Source organism: Paramisgurnus dabryanus, chromosome 3 (genome assembly GCF_030506205.2).
Source record: "Paramisgurnus dabryanus chromosome 3, PD_genome_1.1, whole genome shotgun sequence".
Lineage (NCBI taxonomy): Eukaryota > Metazoa > Chordata > Actinopteri > Cypriniformes > Cobitidae > Paramisgurnus > Paramisgurnus dabryanus.
The window spans coordinates 26,244,109-26,267,116 of NC_133339.1; the positions used below are offsets into that span (position 1 = coordinate 26,244,109).

At 38.2% G+C, this 23,008-nt stretch overlaps 3 protein-coding genes across 6 annotated transcripts; 1 reads left to right on the forward strand and 2 right to left on the reverse strand.

The window, feature by feature from the left end:
- Positions 1-26: 26 nt before the first annotated feature.
- bcat2 (branched chain amino-acid transaminase 2, mitochondrial) lies at positions 27-9,281 on the reverse strand. Of its 3 annotated transcripts, none has more exons than XM_065273892.2 (11): positions 9,012-9,281; positions 7,998-8,072; positions 7,317-7,517; positions 6,904-7,014; positions 6,663-6,782; positions 6,403-6,566; positions 5,759-5,901; positions 2,508-2,593; positions 2,226-2,366; positions 1,838-1,912; positions 27-1,263 (listed from the first exon to the last, which is right to left on the reverse strand). In XM_065273892.2, the coding sequence occupies exons 1-11, from the start codon at positions 9,027-9,029 to the stop codon at positions 1,222-1,224; spliced, it is 1,176 nt and encodes a 391-aa protein (XP_065129964.2). In that variant the 5' UTR covers positions 9,030-9,281; the 3' UTR covers positions 27-1,221. The 3 variants fall into 3 exon arrangements, with proteins under 3 accessions (XP_065129964.2, XP_065129963.2, XP_065129965.1); XM_065273891.2 differs by lacking the exon at positions 9,012-9,281 and adding an exon at positions 8,315-8,347; XM_065273893.2 differs by lacking the exon at positions 9,012-9,281 and adding an exon at positions 7,640-7,672.
- Positions 9,282-9,801: 520 nt separating this feature from the next.
- Positions 9,802-13,586, reverse strand: hsd17b14 (hydroxysteroid (17-beta) dehydrogenase 14). Of its 2 annotated transcripts, none has more exons than XM_065278434.2 (9): positions 13,346-13,586; positions 13,228-13,266; positions 13,031-13,122; positions 12,870-12,936; positions 12,578-12,669; positions 12,307-12,411; positions 12,154-12,221; positions 11,918-12,014; positions 9,802-10,825 (listed from the first exon to the last, which is right to left on the reverse strand). In XM_065278434.2, exons 1-9 carry the CDS (start codon positions 13,431-13,433, stop codon positions 10,682-10,684), a joined length of 792 nt encoding a protein of 263 aa, XP_065134506.1. In that variant the 5' UTR covers positions 13,434-13,586; the 3' UTR covers positions 9,802-10,681. The 2 variants fall into 2 exon arrangements, with proteins under 2 accessions (XP_065134506.1, XP_065134499.1); XM_065278427.2 differs by having other exon boundaries at positions 13,031-13,128.
- Positions 13,587-13,748: 162 nt separating this feature from the next.
- Positions 13,749-22,267, forward strand: kcna7 (potassium voltage-gated channel, shaker-related subfamily, member 7). The gene is made up of 3 exons (XM_065273890.2): positions 13,749-14,453; positions 14,767-15,522; positions 20,430-22,267. Exons 2-3 carry the CDS (start codon positions 14,830-14,832, stop codon positions 21,345-21,347), a joined length of 1,611 nt encoding a protein of 536 aa, XP_065129962.2. The 5' UTR covers positions 13,749-14,453; positions 14,767-14,829; the 3' UTR covers positions 21,348-22,267.
- Positions 22,268-23,008: the final 741 nt, after the last annotated feature.

Here is a 23,008-nt window from a genome sequence, read left to right on the forward strand (position 1 = left end):
GCCAAAACAAAAGCCAGACATTTAGGTGGACGCAAATCAAATTTATTTGTAAAAACCGTGATCGAATAAAATCTACCCCAAATACCAAAATAAATCAATTGTGAACACAGCAGCAGCAGAACCCACAGTAAAATAATTGACAAATGCAAATGATACCAAGGTCAAACAGAAAGTAACAGCCACCTCCATCAGGCACTTACAGAAGATGTGGAGTGTACACATTGGTTTAAAATACAGGTCTAAAACTAACCAAAAAGGTAACAGATCATACAGTAAAAAACAGGAATTCTAACCGTATAACTACTAAAACAACTGCAGAAATAAGTTAAAACCGATACATTCTCAAACACATACAGATCACATCATTGTTCCAAATATCATATCGATCACCAGCCTATAGTGCACTTATAACCCTTACACCAGGACTCTTTCTAATGATCTGTAGAGATGCTATCAGGACCTTTGTGCATCTTTAGCCATTCAGTGCGTGTATTAGATCAGTTCAAGCTCCAAGGTAAAAATATATATATTGTCCTTGTAGTAGCACATGATTGTTTTGGACATACACAATCATTTACACTTCACTGTTTTTGACTTAGGAAATTTAGGTCAATCTCACTGCCACTGTGGCATTTTTTAAAAAGCAGCTTCACTTTTTTCTTTCTTAAAGGTCCTTACTAAACAAGCAGTTGTGCAAACATATATTCACATTAAAATGACTATGTGCAGAATTGTGCTACTTTTCAACTGCCTATAATATCTTAGCACCATTCCCTCTATATAAAAGTTATAATGTTATTACAGTTAAGCGTTTATGGAAAAATATTGAACAACTTTTCAGTCACTTCGGACACAACAAGAAACCTTTGAAATTTGGTATGGATGTATGAAAAATGTATAAACTGGACAAGCAGGTAGGCTACTGCAAGAAAAAATACATTAACGTATTGTGCCTTTCTTCCAAGTTACTTATACATTGCTTATAATGCTTGTGCTAAACAGGACAATCACTGCTAAATTGTGCCATACAGATCTCTAAGCAAGTAATATGTTAGGTTGTTTTAAATGACTGCATATGTTTAATACATGATTACTCACTTAGAGAGGTTGCTACTGTACAATAACATCCCTATTTCAAGTCCACACATTAATACATGAGATGAGGTTTTAAATACGAGATCTGACCATTTTTCAGGCCAAGACATCAACAAATCAAACCAATCAAACAACCAGTGGTGCCCAGTCCCTCTGCTTGCGTCCATACTGTGCATGGAGAAACAAAAGAGAGGTTTAGACGGGGCAAAGAGAGAAAATTCTGCTTGTTGAGTCTGATGTCATGCAGTACTTCCGGGTCTAACCGATCTTAAAGGTGGGGTGCATGATCTCTGAAAGCCAATGTTGACATTTGAAATTACCTAAACAAACACGCCCCTACCCCAACAGAATCTGGACCTTCTTTTGATAGGCCTGCCCCACACATACGCAACCCAGGCAACGATGTCGGTTAGTAGACACGCCTCTTACTGCTGATTGGCTACAAGTGTGTTTTGGTACTCAGCCAGAATCCCTTTTTCAAATTGTTTTTCAAAAATCATGCACCCCGCCTTTATATGCACTTGAAATGAGTTTATACACAGAGTTTATAAAATATTCACTTAAATGTATAATATGAATAAATAGTGCTCATAAACAGCTGTTTATGTAATATCCTCTATCGAAAAAAATGAGTGGAGGCTTGAACCAGGAAACTGTATTTATTACATCATGACTTAACAAGCGGATAGAGAACAGATTTAATAGAGAAAAAAGTTATTTAGTTAATACAAAAATTCTATACCTGCAAATCGGTGAGTTCTTTATGGAACCTTTTAGCAAGATCTGGGCCATTCTGCATGGTAGGAATTTGGTAGGTCTGAAAAACAAATAATATGCAAATGTGTTGAATAATTTTTTTTTTACAAACTCATGGTAAGTTTGAAATAGGCATTAATGCAATAATAGACTCTAAATGCAATAGAGCTGTTCCTGTTCCTGGAAGTCTACTTTCCTGCAGAGTTTAACTCCAACCCTAATCAAACACACCTGAACCTGCTAATCAAGCTTTTCACGGCTACCTAAAAATTAGGAAGCAGGTGTGCGTATGTGACAGTTGGATCTAAAGTAAGTAGATTTCCAGTAACACAGGATTGGTGACCACTGCAATAGAGCATTCAAGTGTGTATTACCTTATCCCTGTAGAGCAGGCTGCCAACTGGACAAACCACACATGCGGTACCAGAGCCGAACACTTCGAGAACCCGTCCGTCATTTAAAGCATTTATCAGCTCCTTCATCACTATTTTGCGCTCTGTCACTTTGAAGTCCCCCTGCAAAAAAATCCACAATCCCAAATGGTAAGGTACAGTTATGGCAACACCTAGAAAAACATTGGTCCTTTGACATAAACCCTGGTGTTAATGTGTGATGTGTGAAACAGCACGGCATTACCATGACTCGCTTTCTCTTACCCATTCTCTTGCAAGATCCAGCAGAGATTGCCGGGTGACTCCTGGAAGAATGATGCCATCTAGTGGGGGGGTGACCAGCTCCTTTTCTATTCATACACAAAGACACATTTCAATTTAAAGGGGCTGTTTTTGAAGTTTTGATTGTGTTTATGGGGTGCGTTGTAACGTGTTAAAAAAAAACAAAAAACATTTTCTTTCACATTTTTACCTTAAAGGGATAGTTCACTTTAAAATAAAAATTCTGTCATCGCTTACTTGTCCTCATGTTGTTCTAAACCTGTATGAATTTCTTTTTTCTGATGAACACAAAAGAAGATATTTTGAGAAATGATGGTAAACACACAGGAGTAAGTGACCATAGACTTCCATAGTAGGAATAAACAAATATGATGGAATTTAAGGGGGACCATCACGTGTGCTTACCATCATTTATCAAAAAAATGTCTTACTCATTTATCACAATACTTCCAAAATATTTTTTTTCTACTATGGAAGTCAATGGTCACTTACTGCTGTGTGTTTACCATCATTTCTCAAAATATCTTCTTTTGTGTTCAGAGAAAAAAAATTCATACAAGTTTAGAACAACATGAGGATGAGTTAATGATGACAGAAAGTGAACTATCCCTTTAAAGGCTGAAGAATGGTAAAAAAAAATTACACGTACGCGAACGCAAGCATACTGTACACGCACCGCAGGATTTTTGTAACCCCGGCGTACATTGTACGCAAGTCCTGCATGCGCCTACAGGAGAATGTAGTATGTAGTCCAGGAGATGCATTGCATTTTGTCGCAATGTGTATGCGTCAAACGTCTGTGTACACGTACGAGTCAAATAAACTATACCTTGCAAGGCTTTACACGTTCGACTGTGCGCATACGTTAGCTAACAGGCTAACAGAGCCAAACAACATTGTCCTTTGTTCACATCCTCGCTACAACATAAAAAAGGGAGCACAACATGGCCTTACCCCTTTGTTGCATGCAGGGTTCTAAATTAACTTTCTTGTCCATCAGCCAAAGTGGCTGGTAACTTTCTAAAGTTACCAGCCAATCAGCATTTCCACTAGCCAAATTTTTTCCGGTGAAAATAAGAGAAATTATGAGTGCCACTGAATGCAACAATTTGTTTTTTCTTTCGCGTGCATGCGACAATCCTGACAAAACGTGACAACATTTTTATGATGAAACATAAGCTTTCTTCATTTCTTTGTCGATAGACATAAATCTTTACTGGGGCACAGGCCTCCCATTTTTTGCTGACTTTTTTTGAAAGCCTGCTGTGTCAAAGAATTGTGCAACACTTCTATGTCATTTACTTAACCCACTATTCTACAGTGCAACAGTTACTGTGAAAGATAAATATGTATTTAAAAATATTTAAGTATAATCTTCATCATACCTAACATTATTAACATGTTTGGAGGCATACATGGCAGAAAATGTTTGGTAATAATGACAGCAGAGAAATATTTTCTACAATGATGACAATGATTAATAACTTATTTTCACAAGAATATTTTAATAAACCAGTCATTTTATGTCTGCTATACTAAATAATCTCGGTCACAGTTACTGCTAACTGTTATGTAAGTTAGTGTCCGACTCCTAGAGTTAAATATTTGTAAACTAAATATTAATTTCATATCTCAAAATACAGAACAGTATAACACATACATCTGTTGATTTTCTCAGCAACAATGCAATTCTATAGACTTGACAAGAGGGTTTCCTGAGATTTTTCCTCTAATGTTTGAGACCTGACAGGGTGAGGATGTAGTTTGTCTTAAAGGCGGAGTCCATGATTTTTGAAAGCCAATGTTGATATTTGAAATCACCTAAACAAACACGCCCCTACCCCAATAGAATCTGGACCTTCTGTTGATAGACCCGCCCCACACATACGCAACCCGGCATTTGATTTGATTTGATTGGCTATAAGTGTGTTTTGGTAGTCGGCCCGTCTCCTTTTCCAAACCGTTTTTCAAACATCGTGGACTCCGCCTTTAACTCCCTTAATCTCATCATCTTTCCTTTCTGCTTCCCTTTCCCTGCTTTGCACAAAACATTTCTGATGTCCATCTACAGAAGCCAATAATGATCGAGTCAAATAATTACTCATTCGCGTGGCGTCACCTTTTGGATGCAGTTGCGCGCGCGGAGGAACGCAAAAACGCGCGTGGACATGGATACATGCGTGCACGCGTCAGTGTGACTGCTTCGTCGCTTTACAAGCGTAAATTGGGTAACTTCATTGCATATAGATTTGTTTTTGCCGCTATTATCTTTGTTAAGGAATACACTAGTTCACTGCTAAAATTTAAACTTGAGATTTACACCTGGGCACGAAAGATTTACACTGGAGCACATGTCCTTTTGTTTTCTGGTGGACGCGCTCCACTCGTTTCCATGGTTTCTCGCGCTGGTTTCGCTGCAAACTGCGCGCAGCCAATTGGCGTATAAACATCATCACGTAGCATTACGGCACAGTGTTCATGGGAAATGTAGGAAGGGATAAATGTCAGAGAATGAAGCTTTATGTATCTTGCATGCAATGCCTCATGCATCACCGGCCAAACTGGCTAGTAAGTTTTTATAAACACCCGCCAAAATGAATTTTAACCTGCATTTGGCGTGTGTTAATTTAGAACCCTGGTTGCATGTTCCCGGGGGCAGGGTTTTTGTACATTTTGGCATTTGTGATGTCACTAACCCAGGAAAAAGCTCACTTGTAGTCTATCCAGCCGTTCGTTTGTAGTTTATGAGAAGCAATTTTTGTTAAAGAAATTATTTCCTTTGTATTGAACTTTGAGTGCTGTAACTTTGCAGATGTTGATTATGCTCAAACAGCAACACTACACACTAACTAAAAGTTAAAAACTGAAATCATAATCAAGGACCCCTTTAAAGGCGGAGTGCATAATGTTTGAAAAACATTTTGGAAATGGGAGTCGGGTCGACTACCACACTTGTAGCCAATCAGCAGTAAGGGGCGTGTTTACTAACCAACATCCTTGCCGGGGTTGCGTATGTGTGGGGCGGGTCTATCAAAAGAAGTAGGGGCGTGTTTGTTTAGGTGATTTCAAATGTCAACACTTGGCTTTGGCTTTCAGACATTGTGCACCCCGCCTTTAAAGAGCAACATTCATATCGAATGTTTGTAAATAACAATGCAAATGTTTGTTAAACAAGAAGGAATGACTAATATAGCAGTCATTATTTAGCAAACTTTAATTCACACACTCCTCACCTCCTTTCTCTGTGGTCCAATAGATGAAGAGATTCATAGTTCCGACCTCAGTGATCTCCTCATTGTCTCCATAAAGCCAGAGGACCTGCTGACAGCCCTTCTTTGCTGCCTCGCTCTGAACAGCAATTGTCGGCCCATAGTTACTGAGAAACGCAGTACAATGATACATTCAAGAAACAGTGCAAAACAATTGCAATATTTTATACAAACACACCACAAGGGGGCAGCATTACAAGCTTTGACTAACACATTCTGATACGGCCACAAACAGAGTTGCAAATAAAAATAAAACAGCACCACATGAGGGTAAAGGGAAAGACTGCTGAGAATTCTGCAACAAATCTACACAAATCCAAAATGCATACCTTGTTGAAGCCTATTCAAGCTACCGACCTACTAGAAAATCTGACGTCTTTTAACACAACTAAGAATGGGAAAAGAAGGTGTTAAAGGGATAGATGGAATACTACTTGGGATACTGTAAAAAAATTATTTGTGAACTGTGTTGTGGCCATCATTTTTCAAAATAACAACAACTGCGTTCAACAGAAGAATGAAACACTTACAGTGTTAGATCAACATGAGGGTGAATAGATGAACTATCCCTGAAATATCCCTACAATAAGAGTTTTGTAAACACTGACCCTCCCATTTTGTATTCCCCAACACCTCCTCTACAGGCCCGAACATAACGTGGATCTGCCAGCAGAGACACAGGACTAAACCCTCCAGTCGCAAAATAAGGTCCAACAGGCCCGATAATGACAAAGAGCAAAGCATGACCTGCTCGTGCCACACCTAAAGAAGGCTGAGATGACAAAACAACAATGCATGATCTTTTTCACCCCAAAAATTTTATTGTTGTATTGATGATGTCATTGGTGAAAGGATTTAGATGTTTTACCTCGATTCCAATGAATGTTGGCCTAATGTAAAGACTGGCGTCTGTGGAATACGGTACCCATTCTTGATCGATCTCGACCAGCTTCTTAATACACTCCTGCAGTTCGACTTTATCAAATGTCTAATACAGACAGAGACAATATACTGACGGAGATGGCTTCGACGAACTTCATTGAAACATGATAATCTCACGGGGTAACAGCCAATAAAATTAAGTAGGTTTGTAAATGCTCAAGACTTACGGGCAGGCAGCATCTTACAGCACTGCGGTACATGCGCTCCATATTTAACATGGGCCTGAAGAGTCGGATGTGGTTATCTACACCTCTAAATGCCTTCATGCCCTCGAAAAGCTGAGAGTAATAGAAGCACAGACAGGATCAGACCAAATAACTACCATGACACATCAGACAAACAAACAATATTACCAAGTACTACAATAGATGATATACATAAACTACAATAACTAGCAATAACTTTAATAAAATGGTCATGAAAACTTTATGAAACAACTGTGCAGCTCTGCTTTATTGCTGTGTTTTTATGCATTGATAAAGAAAGCCTAATATTATTTAAAAATAGCTGGTCTTCCTTGAACTGTAATAAATGCAGAATAAAGATGTTGTACACTAATGTGGATCACTCATTCCCTCACCTCTATAGAGTAATGCAGGGCTGAAGATGCAGGGTGAAGGGACAGATTCTGGAAGGGCTTGATCGCAGGCTTTTCCCATCCTCCATCTGCCGACCAATTGATGGTCAGCATGTGGTCTGAAAACTGCTTGCCAAACACCAGCGTGGAGGGGTCTGGCTTTGGCTTGGGTACGGGGTTCCTCTCTATGGTAAGATCCGCAAACTGGCCAAAATAAATGGGGAGGGAGAAAGAGAATGGAAAGAGAGAGGGGCAGGGAGTAAAGCAGGTATGTGGAGAGGTTCATATTCATTATCACTGATTGCACATGCACTTAATAAACAAACCTGGATTCACCATGCAAGCTAGTACGTAAAAAACTGAATTAAACAATTAAATTGCGATGAGAAGGTGGAAGGGGGTTGTTGGAAGAAAGAAAGCGAGTAAAAGAGCAGAGGCAAAAAAGAAAGGCAAGTCAGATCTCTCAGGATGACACCATGGCCAGTTCAACACTTCAGAGAATGAACTTCTGGGAATCCACCAACACTCTATTATTGACCCACAAAACAAGACCTTACCAGGTGATACAGATTACATTTGCATGTGATCAGGGCCACACACAGTCAAAAAACCTAATGGCTGGTTTGGGTTAATATGAGGAACAGGAATGGTGCATGAATCTGACTCTACAGGTTTTTTAAATACCTTAAAGGAAGAACTGGCAAACCGAAGCGATCCAAATGATAGGGGGAATGACTGAAGAAGGCGTCCATTGAGTGCCTTAAAAAACACAAACTTGAGTTGTTGAAAGATTTGAAACACATAAAAACAAAATGTTTAATGTTGTCTCATTTGTAAATCGATTTAGATAAAAAGCGTCTGTTAAATGAAAATATGTAAAATGTAAAAGAACAGAAAAAGTGAATTCAACCGTTTTATTGCACATTTGCACCTAATCGCAGAGTATGTGTTGTTTAGCCCTCATGTGATGAGAGTCATGCATGCATATCATCTGTATATACCTGCACTTTGTTTGGCATGTGCACAAGGAGACAGCTGGGTCATACACTGTGCCTTTAATAGCTATAAATGGCTGAACAGCAAAACAAAAACTCTGGAAAATGCGGATTATACATTTTTTAATGGATTCCAAATATTATTATAAATCATAAGCTGTTTATTATGAAAACCAGTTTCTGGTAGTCTGCAGCAGAAACCGCGCACGCGCAGCAGTCTGACCTTCTTGTATATAAATGTCTTTTGCTGTTTTAATAGGTTACTGTTTACACATTGAATAGGTGATGTCCCATGAACACAAGAACTCTCTGCTATATCTGGTGGGTCGCCTCGACGACCATGCAAGACGGATTATGTTATAAATACGTGGCACGTGAAGCGTCTTCCAAGCGCTAGAGTCCATACTTGTAGTTTAACTTACAGGTCATTATAATAATAATCCGCAGGTCTTCAAAGTGAGAATCAACGAATGACGCGGTTACACAGCACATGGGTGTATAAAGCAAACATTTAAAACGTGCATGTGCACGATTAAAGCGGGACGGTACTCGTTTAGTGTTTAATAAGTATCTCGCTTGTTGCAAATACGCAACCTTGTTTATCTTCGATTTGATAGTCACACTCTCGAGCGATTAAATATTAACAGATGGGTCTGAAAATACAAGACAGATACGTGATAGATAAACTGCTCTTTGAACTCACCGTCCTAAGGGCTGCCATTGCTGCGAATGAATGGTAAACTAGTCCGAGTGGGAGCAACTGCGTGATCTCTACGTTCCGGATTGGACGCCTTGTGTTATGGCGGTAATGTTGTCGGCGTTTTGAATCGGTAAAGATCCGGACATTTTCGTTGTTTTGGTCTCATTGAAATAATTTTCCACAGTGATTTATTCTGTATCCGTGTGAAATATTAAATATGATTGTTTGTATTATTGTGTATGGGCTATAGCCGTAAAGATTAAAGACAGCGGACAACATTTCAAATGAGGAGTTATTGATTATTTGCATATTTCTGACAACTGAATGCACATGATAGTGTTTTTGTGTTTTAGGAAAAACGTATGACGCAATCACAACTGTAGGAAATGTTTGTCCCTCAGTGGGTTAATAATAAAACCAGTGGATGGGCGTGACAGATATCTTGCATCTGATTGGATAAAGAGGCGCCGTGAAGTCAGAGCCATAGAGATATATGGCTCTGCGTGAAGTCAAGGCACTGAAGGCAGGCAGACGGTGTTAATCGAGGTCAATGCTGAAAACAGTATGTCATTCATTGGATGATAAATGAGGCGTTGGTGTAAACCGGTTAAATGATTGGTTTGTTGAAATTTGGAGGACTATTTTATGTAAACTTTTAACTGATGTGATGAAAATAAAATATACTGTAATCTGAGTGTTATTGTTCTTTACTGTAAACAAAGGCTACAGGTCCTGTAATTTGTCCTAACCATTTGTTTTAATTAAAGTGTTTCAAGTAATTAAGGACAACATCTTTTAGTCTCCACAAGTGCTTTAATATTGCTGTCAATTTCCTGTCACATGACAACATTAAATTAGTTACTTTTCCCTTTAATTACAGCTAACATTATATCAGTAATATACAAAACATTTCTTAAAAATGCCTTTTATTAAGTACAATTTTGCATATCTGCAAAATACATTTATAAAAAGCTGGCAAATCACAACCATTTAAGAGTAAGAAAAATACAAAATATCAAATCATCTAAAGCTTGCTGGTATAGTAATGTAAAAGTCACAGTCATGGACATTAAATCACAGTTTAGATTGATCAAGTCCCTTTGATAAACATGTAACATTTATGTATTTTTAATTCTTTGAAAACAAAATTTTGAACACAACGTACATAAATAAGTTTACATTTCAAACTAATTCTGTTAGAGATCCCTCGTAAGAAAATATCTTTCACTTTCTACAGAATATTGTAGTCAGTTGTAAATGTAACAATTATGTGCACCATTCAACATACCTTAAATGTCAGCATAAAAGTGCTACATGGAAAGTAGTAAACATTTTTTCACATGAATGCTGGGAATTGTAGCAAATGTGCAATAATGAATGCCATGATATGTCACAGGTATAAATCAATAAGAATCTAATGGTATAAAACTATGTACTTTTGACTGAATCTTAACCAGAGTTATTAACCAGAGAATCAACTTATTAACAGTGTTTGGCACTGCAAACGCTAAACACTATAGTATACTAATCAAACTAATTACTCATATTCACTATGATTTTAAAAGAGTGCAATGTTTAAGAAAGTATAGTCTTATGAATTAATTGCTAAAAAAGCAGCACTGTAGGGCAGACACTTAGTGGAATGAAACTGTTATTTCATGAGTCGTCTTCAATTATGAAACCTGGCTTTTGAAACCGTAGTTAAGTTCAGCCCCTCCACTCAGAAGCAAGTCTATTCCAGTACAGAAAGTGGCATCAGCTGCCAGGAAGAGGGCAGCCAGTCCACTCTCAGCCTCCGTCCCCATTCGACCAATCAGCTGTAAAGCAGAAGCGAGAAACCTTTAATATAGACCAGGGGTTCTCAAAGTCCGGACTCCGGTCCGGATCCGGACCCGATGGGAACTTGATCCGGACCCGCGTACACTTCATAGTACAAGTGCATTAATTTCTATGTGATTGATTAAATGTGTGGATTTGCTACTTTACAAATGCATATAAAACTTGTAAACCATTCGTTTAGTTTTCTTTTATTTTTAGATTTAAGAATATTCCTGGTCCGAAAATAAAACGAGTTATTAAAAAAATTCCTGTGTCACGCTGTAGCCATCACACACAGATATTATGCACAGCTACTTCATGTACTACGGCTTTTGGTCATTAAGTCCTTATCAATCTGAAATCATGTTGGTTTGAGTCGTTTAAAACATGCATTTGAAAAAGCAACACTCGTCAAACATAATATTTATACATATTCTTTATTATCATGAAAATACCTGAAAAGGTTTGAAGAACAGCAATATAAATATAACCTTAAAACATTTCCTGGAGCTGCGTGTGTCTAGTTCTTCGTCTGCAGCGCATATTAAGTTTCTGCCCGAGAGCGCCCCCTGGCTTTTGGATGTAGTGGTATTTCACCGTAATTCATTGAGAAGCATAGCAAGCATCATCAGCCAATTTATAGGTGCACCCCTAATTTTGGTCAGTGTCTCTGCCTACCAACCACACTTTTTTTGCCATGGTTTATGCATCTGATGGAAAACAAACAGTGCCATTTCTCTCATTAGGTTGCTCTGTATCTTGCACCTGGTTACTTTTGGCATATTTCTTGTGTTTATGTTTAAAAAATGTTTTGACTTTAAATGCAAAATACACTTGTTATGTTTTTCCCAAACCATTTGTGTTGCTTTTTTGTATAAACAAATGATTTACATAAAGTTATTACTGTGCTTGACAATTTTTGTAATAACCATTTTTTCTGGACCTATGAAAATGATGAGAATTCAGATTTGGACCTTTGAATGTAAACTTTGAGAACCCCTGATATAGACCATCAAACGAACCATAATCCTTCAGCAGCTGAACAACCACTCATCTGCTTCTCTTGTTCTTTTATTCATATGATCGCTTACCTGTGCATTTTCTCCCTCTTTAATAGTAGCAGAAGAATCTTCAGTTTGGCTAGCAAGCTCCTCCCACATAGGTGTCATAATATTACCTGGAGAGATGCTATTAATAAGAATTAAAGTGGATGATGTTTACTAATGTGGATTTCATAGGAATAAACATAAATAGAAAAGCGTAAATAGTCTAGATATGAATTAAAAGTAAAAACTGATTGAGTGACAGGATCATTTATCTGACTCACCAATTGACTCGCACTTGATACCGACTCTCGTCAACAGCCATTGCTTTAGTCATGGCAAGGATCGCCCCCTTGTGGATTTAGACAGTGCTACAGTTAATCCAAATGTATAACATAACCCGTTTTAATTATTATGTATGTACCACAAGCACTTACCTTGGTAGCAACATAAGGAGCAGCACCTTTCTGACCTATCGAGGCGACAAGGCTGGACATATTGATAATGTTACCTTGCGTTTTGCGCAAGTAGGGTAGGGCATACTGTTAAGTGCAAGCATAAAAAGGGAAATGACATTTGTGTAGTCATTTTACACTTAGTATAATAACACAAAGGTTTAAAGAAGAGAAAGATAAATGTGAAGGAAGATAAATCAGAAAAAATAACACAAAGGTTTGGTCTTGGTCTTCACATTTTAGAGGACCTTACCTTAGAAGCAAGGAAGTAACTTATGAGGTTCAAATTAAGCAGGTCTTTGAACTCTTCTGCAGTAGTGTCATCTGTGGCCTTATGAGGGGGGTCTAATGTATCATCAGAATGTACAGGTATAATTAATTTTAAAATAAAAATATAATTAAAAAAATCTGAATAAGTCATATATATATATATATATATATATATATATATATATATATATATATATATATATATATATATATATATATATATATATATATATATATATATATATATATATAACGTAAATAAAAGGTCTACTTACGCCACCCAACGTTGTTAACCAAACAGTCTATTTGTCCAAACCGGCCCACCGTTACATTTATTAATCGCTTAAGGGTGAAAACAAACAAAGAAAAAAAAAAAAAAAAAAAGATTTAGCCAAGTGGCACTTCCAAATAGCGGCAAATGAAAGCAATTGCGTACCTTAATGTCATCCTCTTTAGACATGTCACAAGACACAAACACGCACGAGCCCGGTCCTTCCTTGTTCAGCTCACACTCCAGAGACTGACCATCTGTAACTTAACATTGTTTAAAGTGAACTGCATTTCATAAACGTAAAATGTAATAAAAATTATATTAGCAAGTATAGTTAGAAAAGGTTTATTATTTTGCCATACCCCCTAGTGCGCAGAACACAACTTTTGCTCCATTCTGGACTGCAAAGCAAACATGGCATGTGTATTATTATTTGCACACTTTCTACTTTTGTTATTTGTAACAAAACCAATGCTTTACCGAACACTTTAACGACGCCTCTTCCGATGCCTTTAGATCCTCCAGTAACGATGACAACTTTGTTTAGATAGCGTTGAGCACAAGCCATGTCAATTCTGCACTTTAGGTCTGCTTATGCAGAAAATCCAAATAATGTCTGAAATAACAACGGGTCGGCTGAATAAGCGGTTTCGTTTCTACTATGCTAGAGAAGTTGCACCCGAATGACATGCTCGACGTCAAACTGCGAGGTGAAGACCGATCAGCGTATAATATCAAAGCACCGCGAGAGAGATTCTTAACCTGTGCTATCGATTCGCTCTCGCGGTATTTCGATGTCATACGCCAAACAGCCTTCGCAGCGTCACATGAACTCAAACACGCCTAAAATCACGAGGCCATCAACACATATAAAATCACGTGGATATGTTTTGACGAGTTTTGGATTCAACACGTAAACTTCTTATATTATTTAAAGTGCATTTAAAATTATTATTATTTTTAAGTTTAATATTTTAAATCAATAAAAAATATTTTAATAAATGTATAAATTAAAATAAGTGATAGATTAGATTCAGGAATTATGGGAGAAAATACAACATATTAGGCTGTCTGTTGTGATCTTTTAGACAAACACACATCTGTTTATTCTAACAATAATAACATATTACTATTTGCTCAATTTCATCATATTATTACCACATTTGTTACCCTTATTTGTTATTCTAAACAAGCATTATTTATATTACTTTATTTATTTACAGTATAACTATAAACATTGTCATTCTTGATTAGAATTTGAATAGATTTTAAAAGGCATAAGAAACTGGCATGTTAAGGGGGTGCTGGTGTAGAGATTTTTGGGGCAATGAGTTGGTGAGGGGACGAGGGGGTCTGGATTGAATTTCAACATGACAGCATTCCCCAGAGCCACAGCAGGAGTAAGGGGAGAGAGTGAAGACAGTGACCTACAAACAGTCTCCTAACTTCACTTCACAGAAGGCAGGACAGAGCTTATGGTTCAATGTGAACAGGAGAAAATACCCCCGTTGGACACATACCCTTCTCATAGGGTAGTCAGACTGGCAGAAGGGGGGAGAGAAGATACGGACCTCATGGTATTGTAGAGGTAAGAAACATAGACAGCCCTATGGTACTTACTACTGGTAAAAGATATAAGGTGGCAAATAAAGTGTCTTCTTAGAAACCAAGACAAACACCTTTGTAACATTTCATATTGAGCATTTATGGGAAATTTTACTAACAATAAACTCAACAAAGCTAAACCTTTTGACACAATATTTGAATTCTGTTTTAGTGTTTGATGAAAACATGTTTTATACTTAGAACCCTTTTAACTGACATTGTAAGGATTACAGTGACAGTAGTGAAAAGTCATAAGTTGTGTTTGACTGTGACTGTGTCTCTACCTAATGTAACAGAGAGAATATAGAAGAAACTAAGTTGTCCCAAGTACAGATCAGAAAACCAGAGAAAGAAAAAAGATGGACAACCTTGGGAACAGTGGTGAAGGATCAGACGAAGAAAAAGGGGCGAAAACTCAAGCAGATGAAGACATCAGTGAGAGTGACAAAAAGCTCAAGGAAGAGCGCAACATGGCAGAGAAAGGTGACAAAGAGAAGGGTGACAAAAAGAGAGAACTTCGAAGATCTGGTTCGTTGTGGAGAGGAGGTTGGGCGCTTTCTGAACGCTTGGCCATCAACGTGTCAGGTATGCGCTATGAGACGCAGATTCGGACCCTGTCCCAGTTTCCCGACTCTCTGCTTGGAGACCCAGAGCGTCGCCTGCAGTATTTTGACCCTCTACGCAATGAGATCTTCCTGGACCGTAACCGAATCTGCTTTGATGCCATCCTCTACTTCTATCAGTCTGGTGGGCGCTTACGCCGGCCTGCCAACGTTCCCCTGGACATTTTCATGGAAGAACTGCGTTTTTATGAGCTGGGAGAGGACATCATGACTCGGTTTAAGGAGGACGAGGGTTTCCCTAAAGAGGTTCCTCAGCCGTTGCCGGATAACGAGATCCAGCGCAAGCTGTGGATGCTCTTTGAACACCCAGAATCTTCTGGTGGTGCCCGCATCATTGCCATCATCAGTGTGATGGTGATCGTTGTCTCCATCCTCATCTTCTGTTTGGAGACACTGCCTGACTTCAGATCAGAGAAGGAGCTGAGAGAGGTGAGAGAGGTTATTTTGTTATTAAATGCTACTTTCCCATTCATAAAAGATTCAGTGTGGTCTGACATGTTATAGTCCAGTGTACTGTCAACCATTTTTTACACTCTAACCAAGGTTCATACAAAGACTTTATTAAATATAAATAATATAATCTGATATGTTTATAAACATTTTACCACCTTAAACAGGTTCAATATACAGTAGTTGGCTATACCCTTTTATTACACAGCTGGTTGGAATGCTTGATTCTGATTGGCCAGTAGTGACATTTGCAGGTTTGTTATTTCCAGATAACAACTGCTTAAAACTAATATCACACGGTAACCCAGATGCTGCTAATTATTTTAACAGGTACAAAAATACAATATGAAGTTTTCTTTTAATAAGATTATATTTACAAAAGACTAAACCAAATAGGGTGTTTTGTGACATTTAAACTCTTTTCTTATCTTAAAAACCAAAAAAAGTGTTTTCCTCGTGGAAGGTCTGCATTCGTTAAAAATTAGCAAATAAAATATTTCAAATCAATATTTAATGTTCCTTACCTACTCACGAGGTAAATAGTCGTGTATGAAGCAGGATAATGTACATGCGGTCAGTTGTTATTGTGAAATAAGCCCCTTCGATGTGATACAAGACCCACTGCTTCGTGTCGGGTACTGATCACACTGCCTATACATTATACATTACTTAGTGTAGCCAACTTCTGCTTCAAATGTATATTGTAGTTTAACTACTTTAAATAGTAATTACTAGCCAAGCCTCCTCAATTTAGACATTATGCAATTACAAACGTTTTAAATCTCAGCAGAGTAAATTGCTTAAGACATAACCAACAACCCTACAGTAAACCCCTGATCTTTACACACTTACAATTAAAAGTAGGCTAGGTCTCTAAATAAAAATGCATTGTGGGAAAAACATCTCAAACTAGTATATGTGTATGTATTTTAGATTTACAGAGTAGGCTAAGCTTGTCTATAGGAGATCACAGGAAAAGAGTTAAAAAGGACGTAAGGGAGTAGGAGCGAGTGTTAAGCGGGGAGGGTTATCACTGAGATTATTTTAGACGTGTCATTAAATCTGATACATGGATTGAGAACAGAGACTCCAGTGGGCTTGGGGGGCAGCAGAAAAACAGACAGTGCAGAAAGATGCACCTGACTAACACGGATAGAAAAAAAGAAAAGGAGATGTGAAATGACAAGTTGACATGTGACAGTATGAAGCAGTGTTTGCATCTGATCCATTGAGGGTGAAAGAGAGACTCTGGGTGAAAGTCAATGAACAGTATCAAATTTGTTTCCCATAAGCCATCCAAATACATAGGACAACCAACGTACTGCCAAAAGAGATCAGTATACTGCAGGGATAATGACAGATAAGTAAAGTAAGTAAACTAACGCGAGTAAAACGAGAGAGCAAGAGAGAGTGAAAGCGAGAGAGAGCGAGAGCGAGAGAGAGAGAGAGAGAGAGAGAGAGAGAGAGAGAGAGAGAGAGAGAGAGAGAGAGAGAGAGAGAGAGAGAGAGAGAGAGAGAGAGAGAGAGATGGGGCTCATTCTCAAGTTTCACCTTAGAGATCTCAGGTGATATTTTTAGAGTAAGGACAACCCTTCAGGGAACATTAACACAGAAACGGGGGCTTGTATTAATAAACAGACCGACTCAAAGGCCGAAATCGCCATGGAAACGCATACTTCTGTAAGATTTTGTACTTTTGATGACTTAAGCAAAGTCAAAATAAGGATGTGCTATTATGATAGGGAACCACATAACAGCCAACAAGATCACATACACTCTAAACACAAACGGTGCTAAATAGCACTAAAAGTGGTTCTTGGCTCGTAATCATAGGAACCATTTTAAGTGCTATATAGCACCGATAAAGTACCTGTGTAGCACCAGTGTAGAACCATATTATGCTATGTAGAACCATATGTGGTGCTATAGCACTAAAAATGGTTCCTCTATGATTATGAACCAAGAACCACTTTTAGTGCTGTTTAGCACTGTTTGTTTTTAAAAAGTGTACATATCAAAAATGTTACTTTTCTCAACATTGTTTTCAATGCAAACACACATGCTCGATTTAGTATTACACAGGTAGTACTATCTCCATGAAAAGTGCATTTAAGGTGCACATTGGATCAGTGTATGTATATCCTGGAACCCTACCCGTGGCCATGGGTTTACTTGCAAGCACCAGCTGAGAAGCATTTGATTGATTAAAATGTGCTACAGCGTCTAATTGGTTGCTTTAGCCTGTGTTGTTCAGAGAAGTCATTTCTTATGTAGTGACAAAGGGCACTAATGTCCCTTGAGTCAAAGGTTGTGCTCTATGACCCTGACAGCAATGAAGTGGGTGTGAAATGAGCGACCAAGTTGTTTCAGTCAAGTAGGAAAGCATGTTTGGCTTCAACAGTGTCATCAGTCAACTTTAACTAATTTGGATGTGTACGCACACACACCCACGCACACACGCACGCACACACACACACACGTTGGCATATGTGGTTTACGGGGCCATTTCCATAGACGCAATGCATTTTATAGGCCTGCTGTACAAACTGTTATATTTTATTCCCCTAACCTACCCCAGTCCCTAACCCCAATGTCACAAAAACCTGTTGGCAGTCTTTAATCTATGAAAAAGTACCATTTAGTGTTTCCTGTGTCCCCGTAAACCATGGTTATAGCATAGTAAACATGTAATTATATACTATTCATGTAAACCACACACACACCCAGTGTTGGTAAAGTTCAATTCCTACATGAACTACTTCAAAGTTCAGTTCACAAATTTTAAAATAAACTAGTTCATTTCATAGTTCATATTTCAAAATTTTGAAATAGTTCACAGTTCTAAAAATGAACTAATTTATAGTTCTTTTTTCCCATATTTTTATTATTATTATTTAATGATGGCCATTATTATTACTGACGAGGATTAGGGCCACTGGTGAAAAAAATATTTGAAATCTTACTTTATTCTCAGAATTCTGACTTTATTCTCAGAAGTCTGACTTTATTCTCAGAATTCTGACTTTATTCTCAGAATTCTGACTTTATTCTCAGAATTCTGACTTTTATTAAAGATTAAAGTCAGAATTCTGAGATTAAAGTCAGAATTCTGAGATTAAAGTCAGAATTCAAATTCTGAGTTTAAAGTCAGAATTCCGAGTTTAAAGTCAGAATTCCGAGTTTAAAGTCAGAATTCCGAGTTTAAAGTCAGAATTCCGAGATTAAAGTCAGAATTCCGAGATTAAAGTCAGAATTCCGAGTTTAAAGTCAGAATTCTGAGATTAAAGTCAGAATTCTGAGATTAAAGTCAGAATTCTGAGAATAAAGTCAGAATTCAAAAATAATTTCACCAGTGGCCCTAATCCTCTTCCGTACCATTATAGCCCATATAGAACCACAGACTATTTTATCAGTTTTAACACTGACGCTAAATGCGTCAGATTTCATCTTTATATCCAACTTTAAATCCTTATCCAACCAGGGTTTACATCAGCATTAACTATCTTTTATTTTCTGTATTTGCTTGCACATACCTTGAAAAGCTAGCCAGGTGCCTAAGCGTCGCGTGTAAGACAACTCACAGGCATCGCACACCGCACGTGCAGGTTAAATAGCGTGAGCTTAGTCAGAGTCTATTTCAAGATCCAGAATATGCGTTAGCAGCCTACATTATGTTAATCGTTAACGATTTGGGACAAATATGATGTTATTTAATATCACCATAACTATGTGAGTGGCGCGGATTTCAGCAGAATCCAGAGTCAGTAGGCTTGTTCGACTTCATGCGGCCCCGCAAGAACCGACAGCCGGATGACTTCAAAGAACCGCGAGAATGATTAAAGAAATCATATTTCGTCTCGCTCTCCCATTACTTTGACGTCATCTGGCTGTCGATTCTTGTGGCGCCGCATGAAGTCGAACAAGCCCAGTGTGTCACCTCCATGCTGCTTTTTGTTTTGATGATGCATGCAGCCGTGAAACACTGGTGGCTGGTGTTGCCAGATTTTTGTGTTTTTCCCCTACACATTAAGGCCTGTTTACAGTGTGTTTTAGCCGGGGTTTCGCCTGGAAGAATCTAATCAAATCTGGCACCCTATTGAACGACTAAACTGAGAGAGCGTGCCATTCACAAACACCAGAATAAACGAGTTCACAGTAACGTTCATCAGGCAGTAATACAGTACGTTCAGTTCACGTTGGCCCAAATATGAACGAGTTCATGAACTTTTGTTCAGTGAACTCGTTCAGGCACAACACTGCACACACCCACACACGCCTAAACAACAAATAAAGGACTCAGACTGTTGTTTGACGCAGAAAAAGTATTTTACAAGGCAGTGTCCTAATCTAGATTAGTTTTAATTGCAGTAAGTTATTTGTACTGGACAGCAAGTGCATCAGTAAGGATAAATAATAAAGATAAGATATCAGACCTCTAACTGGGTATCCAAGGAAATACAGTGAACCTTATAAACTGATCAAAGTCGGGTACAAAAATCTGCGGGTATTACATAAATCTTGGAAATAGCATAAACCTGCAAAATGAAAATAATCAATTTGATCAACATTTACATTTTTTAATTTTATTTGTTCTTATCATCTCAAAGAATCTCCACTTAATTTAAAAAATGCTCGTGTTTATTTCACATTGTATTCTTTTCCATGTTTATTTAAGTTTTTGGATAATTACACTGTCCGAAAAAATTGTCCCTAGCTGTCGCTGGGATGGTACCTTTGTACCAAAAGAGTTCATATTAGTACCTTTTTAAAGGATACTGGTACTATTTTTGACCATTTTTTCTGACAGTGTACTTTGAATCTCAGCAATTCCATCCCAAAGTCTCACTCATTTTCCTTTTCTTTCTCTCTTTTCTACATTCTTCCAGCAAGTTGCATACCAGCATCATCCCAGTAATGGAAACATAACCATCCCTGGTTCCTCTCCATTTCACGATCCGTTCTTCCTGGTAGAGACCATGTGCATATGCTGGTTCTCCTTTGAACTAGTGATGCGCTTTAGCTGCTCTCCCAGTAAGATGTACTTCTTCAAGGATGTGATGAACATCATTGACTTCTTTGCTATCATTCCCTACTTTGTCACGCTCGGAACCGAGCTGGCCAAGTCAAAGGGAGCCACGCCAACCATGTCCCTGGCCATCATTAGGGTCATCCGTCTGGTAAGAGTGTTCAGGATCTTCAAGCTATCTCGCCACTCCAAAGGCCTTCAAATCTTGGGCCAGACACTAAAGGCCAGCTTAAGAGAACTGGCACTGCTCATTTTCTTTCTCTTCATCGGTGTCATCATATTCTCCAGCGCTGTCTACTTTGCAGAAGTGGACAACGCAGAAACGACTTTCACCAGCATCCCGGAAGCCTTCTGGTGGGCTGTGGTCACCATGACAACAGTGGGATACGGTGATATGACCCCGATGACGGTGGGTGGAAAGCTGGTGGGTTCTATGTGTGCTATCGCTGGTGTGCTCACCATCTCGCTTCCTGTTCCTGTCATCGTTTCTAACTTCAGCTATTTCTACCACCGTGAGATGGAGTGCGAGGACAACCAGGAGTACACCCATGTCAACACCTCCCTTTGGGAGAAGGAAGGAGGAAAGGACGAAGAAGACGACGACGAGGAAGGGCCAGATGAACACAGGGACTACGTTCCTCTTGAAGGAGACGTGGCGTACAGGGGGATCTGTGCTCCTCTCAATGGGACTCTCCTAACTGGGCTTTGTTCTGGGCAGGCTGGGGAGCAAAAAGATGGGGTCATTTGCCTACGGGAGCCATTGGTCACCCAAGTATGAGAAACTGGAGATCAAAACGGGAAAACGAGAGATGCCTTGTGTCGGGTTCATTGGCTACTGGCTGACTGTGACTCTCTGAATACACACGAAGAAAGGAAGAGTACGATTAAAAAGCTGACAACTCAGAAGGTACATTTGGAAATTCAGATGCAGCAGGCTGAGGAAGACATACAGGAGGGAAGTATAAAAATCACTGACCAGCAATAACACATTTAAAGGATGCACTTAGTATTTTTTTGGAGTCAGCTATGAATTATTGGGGGATAAAGAGTGTGGTATTAGGTATCGTGATCATAGATGACCTGACCATTTTTGAGGATATGAATGAAATGTATAATTTTTATCATGCTTCAATACGAGTTTACTGTATGTGTTTCTTTCTAATGAAGATTTTTTTGGAACATTAAGTTAAATTACTGAATGTATTTATTTGTGGAAACTATTTGTATCTATTCAAAGAGTGCCATTTGTCGTCTTAATGCTAAAATGTGTTCGGAATATTAGCTGGGCATAAGCTAAGTGGTGTTGTGCAATAAGCATTGCACCTTTGCTGTCAAGATCTTACTGTATAGTTCTTGACATACGACTTATTCATAGTAAGAGACTCTGAGCAGTGTCATTTAAATGTCATGCATTTTATCACCCAGTTGCCTCCATAAATGTTCCTGGGATTTGTGTGTCAGGCAGCAGTTTAAAGTCATAAATTAATCTGGAATTGTTTAGTGTTGAGTCTTGTTTACCTGCTGTTGCTCATATTATTGCTGTACTCAGCGACACAGTCATGAATGAGAAACGTGTGTGTATTCAAAATGCTATTTAGGGGAATATTGAATATATGGTGTCTATGTGCAATGTAAATGTGTAAGACTAACAACGTTTGTTTGTTTATTTATATTTATTAAAACTTTTTATCACACAAACATATTGAACATTAAATTCACGTTTTATGCATAAATTATATTAAATAATTATTATACAATGGTAAATAAATAAATATATTTAAATAATAAATAAGGTTTCAAGTACAAAACACTTAGAGCTGGACAATTTGTCAACCTTGATATCAGTTACAATGTAAAACGAATGTCCTCTAGTCTTCATTTCTAAGTGTACAGACTAGGGCTGAAAATGTTCTGAATGTGCGACTGGTGTCCCATTCCAAGTGGGTCGTCAGAGTTCAGGTTTACGTCTTGTATCTGGCTGTCTTCTCTTGCTGGAATCATAAACTGTGTAGTCATAATCGGAAGAAACAGAGACATTTCAGAGCAAGGTTTCTTTCTAGACTGCTTCGTGAAGAGTGACACAGAAAGTCCATTGTGTGGAGATAGGAAACAAGAATAACTATTTTCCAGTAGCAATTCCTTAAAGATGCAGTCTTGTTCAGCAAACTCTCTCTGAAAGAGAAAAATGTAAAAAAAAAATCAGTCCCTAGCTCTTCCAATTATTATAATGTACGAATATAGGGGCCCCCTCCTCCAAGCCCAAAGAATGTGAATCCATCCTTTACCTAAGTAATCCATATTTAAAACTTTACAAATTAAAATAACAAGCTTCCGGTAACACCGCCATCTTAGACAATGTGATCGTCTGAATTAAATATATTTATTAATGATCTTGCATGGTTTGAGGGAAGTAAATCATAGGTTTATTATAATTTCTGG